This window comes from Charadrius vociferus, unplaced genomic scaffold, assembly GCF_000708025.1.
Source record: "Charadrius vociferus isolate BGI_N301 unplaced genomic scaffold, ASM70802v2 scaffold570, whole genome shotgun sequence".
NCBI classification, from domain to species: domain Eukaryota; kingdom Metazoa; phylum Chordata; class Aves; order Charadriiformes; family Charadriidae; genus Charadrius; species Charadrius vociferus.
The window spans coordinates 32,691-46,365 of record NW_009646418.1 but is presented as its reverse complement, the minus strand read 5'-3'; the positions used below and the strand labels follow the sequence as shown (position 1 = coordinate 46,365).

The following is a 13,675-nucleotide window of genomic DNA, read 5'->3' as shown; positions in this document are numbered from 1 at the left end:
GAGTTTTGGGTGGCGAAGCTGAATTCTTCAATTATTTTTTTTTTTAATCTCCTTGAAGGAAGCAGTTCGTCTGGCCGGCAGCACCCGGGAGCACCGGCTTCAGCTTCTCACCGTTCCGGGAAGTAACGTGGGGAAGCCGGTTAGTGCCTCTCTCTATATATATATTTAAAATCTCACAGGGGTGTGATTTTCCTGCCGGGTTCCTTGTTGACACCCAGGAGTCCCCGCAGCTCGAGGGTTCTCGGAGTGCCGGCACTGATAGAAGCGTTCCCTTCGGACACCACCCGTCCTGTTTGCTCTCCCCATATTCCGAGGGAAACACCGTTAAACCTGTTGCGCTGCTTTGTCGGTCCTGATTAGATCGCAGAAGTTGAAGATTATTAATGTAGAGTTTAAAAGAAGCACTAATTATATAATTTCTATATTTAATAGCATACATGTGCAAAACTATTGATGTGTCAGTGCAGTAATTAATTATTTCCACTTGTCTTAAATTTCCAGTGCTGTCCTGAAGCGTTACATACTGCAAAGCGAGAGCTTATAGGTGAAATTCTATGATAATGTTGTTTTGGGCTGTATTCGATGCTACTTTTTAACATATTTCTGAGAAACCTGCTGTAAAAAGTGCAAAGTTGCAGAAATTTCCAGAGATTTTTAGGCTTTTGGCTTTGGAGAGGTGCGAGCTCTCCCGAGGGAGCGCGGGCCCCCTCCTCACTGCTTTAAACTTGTAGATTTGCTTCTCTTGGCTGCTGTTCACAGACCCTAAATGAGGAAGCACTTCGTTAGAACTCACGCCCAGGCTCTTAAGTCTCAGTTTCAGCAATAAGAACCGTATTTGATCGGTTTTCTGTTCAGATAGACTCACGTTAAGGTCAAGGCTCTGCAGGCCTTTTCGTGTGAGAAGAAATACCGAGGTCAAACATATTTCCTTAAGAAGATTTGCTCCTGTTTCCAGATAAAGGAGACTTGGTTTCCAAAGCAGATTAGGGCTCAGGCGTGTAATTAAATGTTATTGCATCTTCAGGCTGTGATTGACAGCGTGAGAACCGCTAACAATTAACGGGGAGAAATTTTTTACCTTGAAAAATCTGTAATTTCGGCTTTGCCAACGATGGCCGCTGGTTTAAGCAGCCAACAGCCATCCAGCCAGGCATGTGCTGAACATTTCGGTATCAGTGAAGCAGAACGTGATCAAAGTAGTTTGTGAACCTCACGGGAAAGAGACTAATTAAGGGTGAGCGGGTGCGTGTGAGGTTCTTCTATATCTGTTTGAAGTGTTATTTAGCTCGTGTTGTGCGAGGCAGTCATCTGTCGTCCGGGAGGGAAGGCTGGTGGGAGGTAGGAAGTTCAGGGCTTTCCCTGCAGAGTAATCCGTGAGAACGATTTCCCTTCGCAGGGCCTGATGCTGCGTCTTGTCTGCTCAGGTTGCAAGCTCCTCACTGCTGAGGCCCTTCCTTCCTGTGCGGCTCATCTAATTTTAGCTTGTGTTTTAAAAATATGGGAGCAAAAATCGTCTCCAAGAGCTTTCACTACTTGTAAGCTTTCTGATGAAGGAGAAAAGCACAGCACTGAAGCAGAATGTATTGGGAGCAGCCCTGCTGAAAAGCATTTGGGGGTGCTGGAGGGGGAAAAGCTGGCTATGAGCCTGCAACGTGTGCTGGCAGCCCAGCGAGCCCCCGGCATCCCGGGCTGCATCCCCAGCAGCGTGGCCAGCAGGGCGAGGGGGGATTGTGCCCCTCTGCTGCGCTCTGCTCTGGGGAGACCCCCCTGCAGTGCTGCCTCCAGCTCGGGGGGTCCCACCAGCAGAAGGAGACGGAGCTGGTGGAGCGGGGCCAGAGGAGGCCCCGGAGATGCTGGGAGGGCTGGAGCCCCTCTGCTGGGAGGACAGGCTGGGAGAGTTGGGGGGGTTCAGAGAAGAGAAGGCTCTGAGGTCTCCCCACCCTTCCAGTGCCTAAAGGGGCTCCAGGAGAGCTGGGGGGGGACTCTGGATCGGGGAGGGGAGCCGTGGGATGAGGGGGAACGCTTTGACACTGACAGAGGGGAGATTGAGGTGAGATGTGAGGAAGAAATTGTTGGCTGTGCGGGTGGTGATCCCCTGGGGCAGGTTGCCCCGAGAAGCTGTGGCTGCCCCATCCCTGGAGGTGTTCAAGGCCAGGTTGGACGGGGCTTGGGGCAACCTGGGCTGGGGGGAGGTGGCCCTGCCCAGAGCAGGGGGTGGCAGTGGATGAGCTTTAAGGTCCCTTCCAACCCAAACCATTCTGTGATTCTATGGTAATGATAATCTGATACTTGTGTTTTACTAGTCTGTGGTTTTCTCGTCTCTCATCTTTACAGGTAGAAGCAAAGTAATTCAGTTCAGCACCTGGCAAAGATGGCGCTCTCCAAAAGGGAATTGGATGAGCTGAAACCATGGATCGAGAAGACAGTGAAGCGAGTCCTCGGGTTCTCGGAGCCCACTGTGGTCACCGCAGCGCTGAACTGCGTCGGGAAGGGCATGGACAAAAAGAAAGCAGCAGGTATGTCCTGTGGGCTCCGACCCTGACCCTGCAGCTGTTCGTGGAGGTGGTCAGACCCCTTGATGGAGAAAATAGGCGCGCACAAAGCCTCAAATAGCCTTGAAATAGCCTCAGTTCAGATTTAAGCTCTCTCCCTCTTTTCCCGGAATACCGACCTAACGCTGGGCTGTGTGGCAGGTCGTGGTTTCTTGCCGGTGATGGCTGGCAGTGTCTGGGGGGCAAATTCTGTTCTTTCAGGTGTGAAATCTGGTTTGTGTTGAGCTAGTTTTGTAAAGGAAACAAGCCCCCCCAAAACGTGGAAGCTCTCAAGCGTTTGGGGGGGTGATTCTGACTCAGCCTCAATGAGGCAGTGGCGAGCGCTTGTGAATCAACGCAGACAGGTGAGACAGTATGAAAAGACATGGAATATGTTACAAAAACCGTGGAAGTAAAAATTTGTTTAAGGCCTCTTTTTCTAAAGGAATTGAAAATGATAATTTAACTCATGGCTTGCTTTTTTTTTTTTTTTTACCATTAGAGGCCTAATTTTTTTCTAGTCAACGCCTGGCCTCCCTTAATCCTTCAGAGTTTAAAGCTCCTGACAGCAGGATCCACAGATCCCAGGGCCCTCCGGAGCCCAGCTTGCAGCCCCCGCTACATTAGTCGGATTGAATCCACCTTTAAATATGTGTTGTACAGCTCTGCAGAAGTCTCTGTGAATTCTCCATTCTCCTGTTCATCCCAAGCAGTGAATTCTGAATTTACACAGCTCCTTTTCTTTTCCAGACCACCTCAAACCTTTTCTTGACGATTCCACCCTGCGATTTGTGGACAAGCTCTTTGAGGCGGTGGAGGAAGGTCGAAGCTCCAGGCACTCCAAATCCAACAGTGACCGGAACCGGAAGCGAGAGCTGAAGGTGATTATTGATTATTGATTGCTTTTTTTTTTCTGTGGTTTGGTGGCCGTGAAGGCAGCACTGGTACTCTGCCACACTTTCCTCTTCCAGAGGGGTACATCTTGTAATGCTTAAAGTTCAAGAGAAAAGACTCTTCTCCATGATGAAGTGTGTGAGCCTTTACCTTTCGGTTCTCTTTGGATGAGGTAGCGCCATGATCTCCTTGGTGGGAAACTTGGGCTTTTGGTGTCTTTAACGATCTCTACTGGGTTTGTGCAGCAGATTAACTTCGCAGGGCTCCATCTCTCCATTTTCTTTCATACTCTACTGTTGCATTGTCAGTGCTGTGTTTTCACTGGGGGAATGGGGTTGGTGCCCCAAAAAACTTCCCGTTGTTCTTCCTTGCCCAGACGCGCTGCGTTTCGCTCTGCCAACCCGTTCTCCCCATCAGTGAGTAAGTGGGGCTATCTGGTGGGTGATCTGGAGGGTTTTCATTCTCTTTTTTTCCATCTGGAATCAGCAGAGGGTGATTTTTGACAACGCCTGTCATAGCACAAGGTGAATTCCAGCAGGGATTTAATAGCTCTCTGGTGTTTCTCCCATCTAACGCTTGTCTGGGATGGTGGAAGTCTCATGCATCCAAACCTGTTTTCACTTCCTTTCTTCTCTTGAAGACTTTACTCGCCATCTTCTGGAATTGCATTTTTTCCATCACTCGCATACCAAGTTTAAAAGGGGCTTCTCTCCATGCTGCTCCCTGCTTACAAAGTAAGTTTTCTTTCACTTTTTCTGAGGTTCCTATTTTTTCTGTGTTTCTCTGTGACAGTTTTAGTCAGCACTTAACCTCAGTTAGCTAGAACAATCCCAGTCAGGATTTGGATCTCTTCAGGCGTGTTGGGAGAGAGACAGCTGCTGTCACTCCCTATTTTCTGTTAGAAACTTGCTTTTTCTGCCACTGTCTGGCTGAGGCTTTAACTGGTGCCAGAGAAGGGTTGCCTCCAGGTCTGGGCGTGTTCACTGCTTAACGAACGGTGCATTAAAACAGCTTCCACCCTGCAGAGCTGGTACAGCCCGAGGAGCAGTGGTGCAACGCAATTTACTGATCTGGAGAGGTTTGGGTTCACGTGTCCCAGCCCCCTGAGAGCGGCGGTAGCTTAAAAGGACTTCAGTCTTCTGCAGCTTTCCTGGTCACAACAGAGGTGCCCATAAGCATCTTTCAAGTATTTCTGTGCTGCCGTTCTGCTTTAATTTGTGTATTGGGCTGGCACAGCCACACGCTGTGCTGAGCTGCCACGGGGACGTTAGAAAGTGAGGTTTCAGCTAGGCTGGTGGATCCTAGCTGCTCCCCTGGACCCTCTTGCGTTTGACCTCTTGGGGAGATGGTGGCGAGAGAGAGACATTGTCAATCCCATCACTGCTTGGTTCTTCGTGGTGGCAGGATTGCAGGCTGCTGCCTGGTGGGGTGACTCTCGCAGCCCCATGGCACAGCTAACAGGCGTGGATCCTGCCCAAGTCAAATTCAGATTGTGCCCACTTTTGGACTGTCTTGTCCTCTCACCTTCGCCGTGGCCAGTGCGCTGCAGGACAGGGGGAGGGAGCAGCAGCCTGTTGCAGAGGGGATCTGGTGCTGGCAGAGCAGCGCAAGGATGGGGCTGGGTGTGGAATAGGTGATTCTTCTCCAGTGAAGCGTCTGCTGGGGTGTCTCGCATGACTGCAGATGGTTAATGGTGTTCTCAGCTTCCCAGCTAACCCAAAAGCAGGGCTGGGAAGCGGCAGAGCAGACCTATCCTCTTCTCTTGGCTCCTGGCGTGGCGACAGGCGTCCCGCTTGCCAAATCTTCAACGCCGCTCTCTGGAATTACCTTTCTTGGAGGTCCTCCATCAAGATGTAGATCTGTCCTGACCCTGCTGTAACATGAGATGGTCTAGTGAGGTTGTCAGATCGTAGCTGTACTTGCAGAATGACTTCCCCACCCACCCCGGTGCAGGTTTTAGAGTTGAATTTGTACTTGCACACTTCGATCTTGTAGCAACGAGCAGTGGATTAATTCAGAATGCTGCTTACCGGTCACGTTAGCTGTCTTCAGCGCGCTGCCTGGCCTGCCTTCTCTCTCCTTGGTTAACTCTTGTGGGGTAGGTCATTGCTTGGGAAGTTTCAGGAACTAAAACGTAATGGTTTACACACTTTATACTATGGGCAAGTCCTTTCTCTTGAACTTATAGGTTTTCCAAGAAGTACCTGTGTCTGGATGAGGAAGTGTCCTTGTAGAATATGAACCGTTATAGTGAAGAAGGGATTGCAACTAACGCTTACGACCGGTGTGTATATTTTCTTTTCAAATAACACCTTGACAAACACACTCTACAGTAACACAGTCGCATGGACAAATCCAGTTTACCATACACAAACCAGTCACTGACTAGATGAAACCCATGGCGGCAGTCTCACAGGCTGGGGCGTGCTTGAACCGGCATACCTTCTCAGCTCCCCGAGCGCCGAGCTCCCCGCGAAGCGCACCTCGCCTTTTCTTTTGTGACCCTTACGCTGCATGCGAGTTCATCAGCGTGGTCATTGCTCTGCCTGCTCTCCGAGCTGCGCTTCTCCAGAGCGGCTCAGTTTGAGCGCGGCGTCTTTCCGAGCTGGAGTCGGCTGGGTCAGAAGTGTGAGGGAATGCCGCAGGTGTCCCGACCTGCCCTGGGTCTGGGGCTGCATCCTCCTGTTGGGGAGGACATGGTAGGAAAGCGCAGTTTCCTTCACCAAACCCTCTGAAGTTGGCAGAAGATGTGGAAACCATTTTAGCCCAGTCAGGTCAGCTTGTGGGCAGGCTTTTTGCATCTCTCTGGGTAGCTGAGTGAGACCTTAAATCTCCTCAGTGCTGAAAAACCTTTGTCCGCCTGAGAGAACGATGGTGGCCTTTACACAGTCACGTCCCTGTGATGTCTCCTGTTCTTCAAGCTCTTGCATGGATCATCATTGATGCTTCTCTGGTGGGGAACCAGGGCACAGGCTTCATGCAGGATTCATACTGGTAGATCAGCCTGCGAGTACCACCCTGGAAACTCTGAACCACAGTGCAGTGCTGAGCGTACAGTGCCGGATCCAAAACACGCGTTTCTTTATAGTCTTAAAACAGTGGCCGTGAAGAGAAATCTTTGTTTTTAACTACAGTTTTCTCTTCCTCTCCTTTTACATTAGGATGTGTTTGGTGATGACTCTGAGGTATCCAAAGAATCTTCCGGCGTCAAGAAACGGCGCATACCACGATTCGAGGAGGTTGAGGACGAGCCTGAGGTCATCCCAGGCCCGCCGTCCGAGAGCCCTGGGATGCTGACCAAGCTACAGGTCAGTCAAACCAGGCTGTGTTACATGAGCTCTGCCCCAGAACAGAGCTGCCCCTGTCCGAGATCTTGAATCCCAACACGGTTTAGCGTTTACTTTGCCTTAATTCCTATCACAAGCAAATGACGAGTTGCTTTTGACTGTCCTTCGTTTGCTGCAGCCGTCGCCTCTGTTCCCTTCACAAGGCTCAGTGCTGCTTGTGCATTAGGCTAACGATAACGTGAAGCCTTCAAGGGGGGAAAGTTTGGATGTTCTGCTCGCCAAAGATGGAGTAAATAGCCTTGGTAGAGAGTGCCTGCACAGCTAGATTCCCCTCTACAGCTGGAGGCTGTTGATTAGAGCAGTTTGATACAATTCTGTTCTCACTAAGCGTGCGTTTGCAGCTGTAAAAGGGTACTGAGGACCCCTTCTCTCCTTCTGATAGAGGGAAGAAAAATTCACTCTCCAATTTTCTTTCCACAGATCAAACAGATGATGGAGGCAGCCACCCGGCAGATTGAAGAGAGGAAAAAGCAGCTGAGTTTCATCAGTCCTCCAACACCACAGGTACAACAGACAAATCCCGTGGTCCCCGTTTCAGCTGTGACGTGTTGACTTCGGTGTGCTGGAACAGGCCTGTAACAAAACTTCTTTCTCTGTCAACAGCCAAAAATTTCTTCTTCATCCCAATCGGAACGTCTCCCCATTGGCAACACGATCCAGCCCTCGCAGGCAGCGACGTTCATGAACGATGCTATTGAGAAGGCCAGAAAAGCTGCGGAGCTGCAAGCCCGAATCCAAGCTCAGCTGGCCTTGAAACCAGGGCTCATCGGCAACGCCAACATGGTGGGACTGGCCAACCTGCACGCGATGGGGATCGCGCCGCCGTGAGTATCTGCCGTTCGCTGTGTAATCCTGGCAAACATAATGCCAAAATGCCGATGGAGGATCTGCCCCAAGGCTTCTCCAGTGCCGTAGGCTCCCTAGCAGTGGCCTTAACGGCTGCTAAAGGAATAAATTTAATATTAAAGAGGTGAAATGGAGGTTATTCCTTGGGTGAGACTCTCCCACCTTCTGCATGTGAGATTTGAGTCCTTTCTGGCGGCATAGATGAGATTTAACGTTATGAGGAAGCCTTTCACAAGTTCTGGGCTGGTTTGGTGCTTACCGTGAAAATAAGGCTCATGTTTCCTTTGAATTACTGCTGTACTCACATTTTAACGCAATGTTTCTTGTCTTGCCACCAGGAAAGTGGAGCTGAAGGATCAGACAAAGCCTACGCCACTGATCTTGGATGAGCAAGGCCGAACTGTTGATGCGACTGGTAAAGAGATTGAGTTGACTCACCGCATGCCAACCCTAAAAGCAAACATCAGAGCTGTGAAGAGAGAGCAGTTCAAACAACAGCTTAAAGAAAAGCCCTCGGAAGATATGGAGTCGAACACTTACTTTGACCCCCGGGTCTCCATAACCCCAGCCCAGCGTCAGAAACGCACCTTTAAGTTCCATGAAAAAGGCAAATTTGAGAAAATTGCCCAGAGGTTGCGAACGAAGGTATTTGAGGTCTTGCCATGCTAACTGACAGCACAGACGTGAGGGTTTTGGTTCGGGATGGGAGTTGATTCTCCTCTCCCGGGATGTGAAGGGAGCTGTGTTGGCTTTGAGGAAGAAGGTTTTCAGTAAAGTCACCTGAAACTTTTCTGTCGACGTTGTTCTTGTTGGAAAGGCAGGCATCCAGATTTGGACACACGTGGAAAGTGTTTTCTTACAGCTGGCTTCACATGATGACAGACAAAATCTGGGGGGGTTTTGACAAAAGATTGAAAATTTCCAAAGACAATAGATCATTTTCTGGCTGAGTCTTCTTTCTGCAGAAGTGATCGTCCCAGAGGTGGAGATTTAAAGGAATTTTGGTAAAACGCCCAAGTTCTAGGGGAGAAGGGGAGAGAAGAGCTTCATTAGACAGAAAAGTCCAGGGATATAATGCCTATAGGGAGATTTTCCTTTGGGATCGTTCCATGCTCCTAGAAGGCTCACTAATAAGACCAGATTTTTGGCAGGTTTGTGAGCTGCTGCAAAAGTACTCTGCCATCACGTGCTGTGTGGTTTCTTCTGTGGTCTGCTTCAGATTGCTTAAAAAAAAAAAATAAAAATCAGCAGGTGCATACATATTGTGCTTTTCCTGAAGGTTGTGCTATTTTGGAATGACCTTTATGTGCTGTTTTCCTCTCCTTCTTCACAGGCTCAACTAGAAAAACTGCAGGCAGAGATCTCGCAGGCTGCCAGGAAGACGGGGATACACACTTCCACTAAATTGGCTCTTATTACCCCGAAGAAGGAGCTGAAAGAGGGGGAGATCCCGGAGATAGAGTGGTGGGACTCCTACATCATCCCTAACGGCCTTGACTTGTAAGTATTTTATTTGCCAGGTTTTGATTGTTCCACAGCAGGAGGAAAGTCGGGCAGCTTCTCCGGGGTAACGTGGTGTTCAAGGCCAGGTTGGACGGGGCTTGGAGCAACCTGGGCTGGTGGGAGGTGGCCCTGCTCAGGGCAGGGGGTTGGAACGAGATGATCTTCAAGGTCCCTTCCAACTCTAACCATTCCATGATGAATCGGGCCAGATGTTATCTGCTTGAGCTCTTGAATTCCACCTCCCTCGTCTACAAGATCCAGGTGGGCACTAGTTTTGCTCCCCAGGTCTCTTGGAGCTGGTGGTAGGCAGCTGCCTTTCTCCCTTGGAGGCAGTTTTCCTCCAGCAACCAAGAAGGTGACTGCTATAGAGTTAGAGGGCTTTTTTTTTTGCCTAAAGTTGGTGGTCTGGTTTGTTGGTTGTCTTTTTCAAGCATGAGTGTTCTGTACAAGTCTTGTTGACAGTAGAGTTGCGGGAAGCCTGCCTCCTAACCGTGACATGTGGGTGGATATTCCACTGGGGGAGACACCTCCGCATTAATACTACGTCACTGTGTGTCTCCTTCAGCGCATGGAGCTCTGATCTGTGCTTTGGGTAGGGATTTGTGCGTGTCGCGTACCCGCCACAGCTGGCCCAAGGGAAGTGTTTATTGGTTGGTTTTTTTCCATGGCTTGTGTTTAAGGGAACGCAGGAATTCAGGCTGGGAGTTTTGCAATGACGCCCAACTCTCTCCTTTCTAGAAAAGGTGGAACGTCTTCAAAGAGAGACGAATACTTTGGGATCACAAACCTCGTGGAGCACCCAGCGCAGCTCAACCCGCCAGGTACCACCCCAATTTTGGTTGACTTTGCTGTTAAACTAGAGACAAAATACTCTGACTTATCAGTGACCTGCTCTGTGCTTGCGGGGGTAGCAATGCAGACACCTCCTCATCGTCGGCAGGTTGGGTTTGACCTTCTTGCCCTGAGGAAAGGACATAAAATAACCACAGAGTGTTTTACTTTTCAGTAAAATCAAAAAATAACCACACCCCGTTTTCCTGGTTCTGTGTTTGATGCCCACAGCCCGCAGCGCTGCAGAGGCCGGGTTTGTCGATAAAGTGTGGATATAACGGAGTGTGGTACAAGTGTAACGGTTGCAGGCGGTATTTTCTCTCGCTTCTTCAAAAGCAGATTTATGCTTATCTCGCCTCGTTTCTCTTCCCAGTGGACAGTGACACACCAGTCACCCTGGGTGTTTATTTAACTAAGAAAGAGCAGAAGAAATTACGGCGACAGACTCGGAGAGAAGCCCAGAAGGAGCTGCAAGAGAAAGTCAGGCTGGGCCTGATGCCACCGCCAGAGCCCAAAGGTAAATGACGGTGACGGCTGTGAGCAGAGCTGTGGGCTAGCACGAGCCCTTAGCTGGCAAACCAGTGGCCCGGGCCAAGCCTGGAGATGGCTGGGAACGCTGCAGGCAGCACAACCTCTACGGGATCGCACGGATCTGTGTATCGGTGTGTGCTGGTGGGATCAGATACCTACCCATGCCGTCGGTTTATGAGCCTGCAAGCGTGCCTGGTGTTTCTGTGCTGTACCGTTATGGCAAGCCGGTGTCCGACAGGAGCCTCTCACAGCTCCTCTCCCGTTTCTCTTGCAGTAAGAATTTCCAACTTGATGCGAGTACTGGGGACGGAAGCTGTTCAGGACCCAACAAAAGTTGAAGCTCACGTTAGAGCCCAGATGGCGAAGAGACAGAAGTAGGTGGCGCGTCGTACTGTTTTTTGGGGGTCGTTTTCAGATGGATTTGGTGCTGGTGCTGCATTTGTTTGTACAGAATGAAATCCCTGAACTGATGCAGTTCTGCGTGTTGCTCTTGTAGCCTATTTTAGCTGCCTTGAATGACCCCCCTGAGGCCCCAGGGAGGGGGGAGCTGGGTCTCAGTGATCAGCTCTTGCCACTGGAGGGTGGCCTTGTGCCTGGTATTAAACGAGTTTCTTACTATGATGATGATCACCATCACCGTTGTTATTAATGAATGTTTTCAGGGACGAGACGGAGGATGAATTGGACTGGTGACTGGCTTAAAAAAGCCAATGTGCTTTTAGTTCAGGCAGGCAGAAATCCGGGCAGGAGTTGCAGCTGTTTTGGGATCTGGGGAACATATTTCTGTGCTTAGGAAGAGAAGGGTCCGTTTCGATGCCGTTAAGGGGTACGCCACAGGGTGCGTTTTGCTTATTGCCGCCTTTCTCTCTGCATCCAGAGCTCACGAAGAAGCAAACGCTGCGAGAAAGCTCACGGCAGAACAGCGAAAAGCAAAGAAGGTGAAAAAGCTGAAAGAAGACGTTTCGCAGGGAGTTCACATAGCTGTGTACAGGTGAGCACGGGGCTGGGCGCTCTTGGCGGTGGTTCACCATACAGGTCTTTGTAAATAAACCTGATAAATGCCCTATAGAAACATGTCGATAGAGAGGAGCAGCACTCAGTCACAGGACTGTGCACTCACTCATCAGGTTTCCATCAAGCGTTGCCTGTGGCAATGACACTGTCCCAAAAGACACGTCCGTTATCTCTGTCCTTAACTCATCCCGTTACGGCCAAGCCCTAAAAACACGCGTTGGGTTTGGAGCATTTCAGCTGGGATTGAAGTTTCTGATGAGGACAGAACTAACCTGGTACGTTAATGTCCAGAAATCAGGAAACTTTCAAAATGTAAATGAAATGAGAATGGGAAGGGACAGACGCAGCCGCTCTGAGCAGTCCCATAACAAACACGCACCATTTCAAGGTGTGGGTGAAGCCCCTGAGGAGCGGGAGGAGGAAATGCTGGACCCAGTCAAGACTCTTAGGGAGCTCTTACGGCTGGTGATAACAGTTCTGTTTTTTTTCCACAAACGTTTGTTTTTTGTTGTTGTTTGGTTTTTTTTGTTTTATCCTTAGGGTCAGAAACTTGAGCAATCCAGCAAAAAAATTCAAAATCGAGGCGAACGCTGGCCAGCTGTACTTAACAGGAGTTGTGGTTTTACACAAAGATGTCAACGTGGTGGTGGTAGAAGGAGGTGAGGACTTCTGAGGCAGACTTTTGGTCACCGCATAGCATTCAAAAGCTTGCCTCTAGCAAAAATTACTGTGAAAATTGTTGACTGAGGGTTACGGAAGGGCAAGGAAGTAAGGAGGCCGCTTGAAACTCCCTTAATTACAGCTCTAATGGGGTTAACGCTGACTGCAGAGTGCGCCGTAATCCAGTTAGAAAACTCAGCGCATTCGATGTTGAAGGGAAAAGCACTTGATTTGAATCCTTGATGCTCTCTGAGTGGATGCTTAGAGCGAGGAGAGCTTCAGCTCTCAGTCTGGCGTGGTTCCTCACAGTTTACGCAGTTCTAAGTAATTCTGCGAAGTGTTGAAGAGCCTGTTTGGCAGCAGGAAATCCCGAGGTGGCCGATCCAAGTGTCGTGCCAAAGGATGCGGGAAAGGCATCCCTTTTCTCCTCCCACCCAGCACTGCATCCATCTTGCCATGCCTGGTCAGGTCGGCGTGCTGGGAAGCGTTTGTGGGTGCCGCTTGGCTTCTGCTGCTTTTTAGAACCTCCTAAAATCTGAAGGTTAAAATGCTTTTTATAAAGGTTGAGTCTCGATTCTTCCCCAGGCCCGAAAGCACAGAAGAAATTCAAACGTCTTATGCTTCATCGAATAAAATGGGACGAGCAAACATCGAACACAAAGGGAGAGGGTGAGTCTAAAACTGCGTGGAAGGGTGGTGAAGCGGCTCTTCCTGTGCCTTTGGGACTAAAATTGGCTTTATTTGTGGTGATTTTTTTTCAGATGATGAGGAGTCTGATGAGGAGTCCGTTAAGAAAACAAACAAATGCTCTCTGGTTTGGGAGGTGAGTCGCGGGCGTAGTTCAATACAGGTTGGGGGTTAGGCTGGAGGGAAGCGAGCCCCATCTGATGGCAGAAATGACGTTCCAAGGCTTTGGATCAGATGCAGACCTGCTGCTCTGACTCTTTCTGTGGTGTTTCTTGAGCTGTAGCAGAATTAGGAGCATCTCCCACGCACAGTGCTCCCCTAGTCACACTTCAGCCTGAAAAAGTGTTTATACCGGGGTTCCCCGAGTCGCTCGGAGCTGTGTTTCCCCCGACGGTGGGTGACAAAGTGTCCCTTCTCTCTTCCCCCAGGGCACAGCGAAGGATCGCAGCTTCGGCGAAATGAAATTTAAGCAGTGCCCCACGGAGAACATGGCACGGGAGCACTTTAAGAAGCATGGCGCCGAGCACTACTGGGACCTGGCCCTCAGCGAGTCGGTGCTGGAGTCCACAGACTGAGGTGAGGGGGCCGCCGCCGCTGCCGCCCCCCTCCTCACCACCACCACCACCACTTCCCGCCGGATCTCGGACAGTCCCCTCCTCCTCTTGCTCTCCCTCAGCACACTGATTAAAGACATATTTTTTAAAACAAATCACCGTTACGCTTGTTTTCTGGATCAGTGGGGGTCGGAGGCCGTCTGTGGAAGGAAAGGCGGGGGGCGGGGGGACAGACGACACACCTGCTGTCAAAGGTGTTTTTGAGGGAACGGGGGGG

At 50.1% G+C, this 13,675-nt stretch overlaps 1 protein-coding gene across 1 annotated transcript; it reads left to right on the top strand.

Moving 5' to 3' along the window:
• The first annotated feature begins 2,339 nt into the window (after nt 1-2,339).
• On the top strand, nt 2,340-13,451 carry PRPF3 (pre-mRNA processing factor 3). Its single transcript, XM_009880802.1, has 15 exons — nt 2,340-2,516; nt 3,282-3,412; nt 6,587-6,733; nt 7,193-7,276; nt 7,376-7,596; nt 7,957-8,263; nt 8,952-9,118; nt 9,860-9,942; nt 10,326-10,469; nt 10,758-10,857; nt 11,361-11,474; nt 12,038-12,156; nt 12,743-12,826; nt 12,919-12,980; nt 13,273-13,451. Exons 1-15 carry the CDS (start codon nt 2,372-2,374, stop codon nt 13,417-13,419), a joined length of 2,055 nt encoding a protein of 684 aa, XP_009879104.1. The 5' UTR covers nt 2,340-2,371; the 3' UTR covers nt 13,420-13,451.
• Nucleotides 13,452-13,675: the final 224 nt, after the last annotated feature.

Excerpts from the sequence above, each read along its gene's own strand:
- PRPF3 (XM_009880802.1), top strand. The coding sequence starts at position 2,372 with ATGGCGCTCTCCAAAAGGGAATTGGATGAGCTGAAACCATGGATCGAG. Across the intron at positions 9,943-10,325 it reads AGCGCAGCTCAACCCGCCAG|TGGACAGTGACACACCAGTC; the intron begins GTACCACCCCAA and ends TTCTCTTCCCAG. Across the intron at positions 12,827-12,918 it reads ATCGAACACAAAGGGAGAGG|ATGATGAGGAGTCTGATGAG; the intron begins GTGAGTCTAAAA and ends ATTTTTTTTCAG.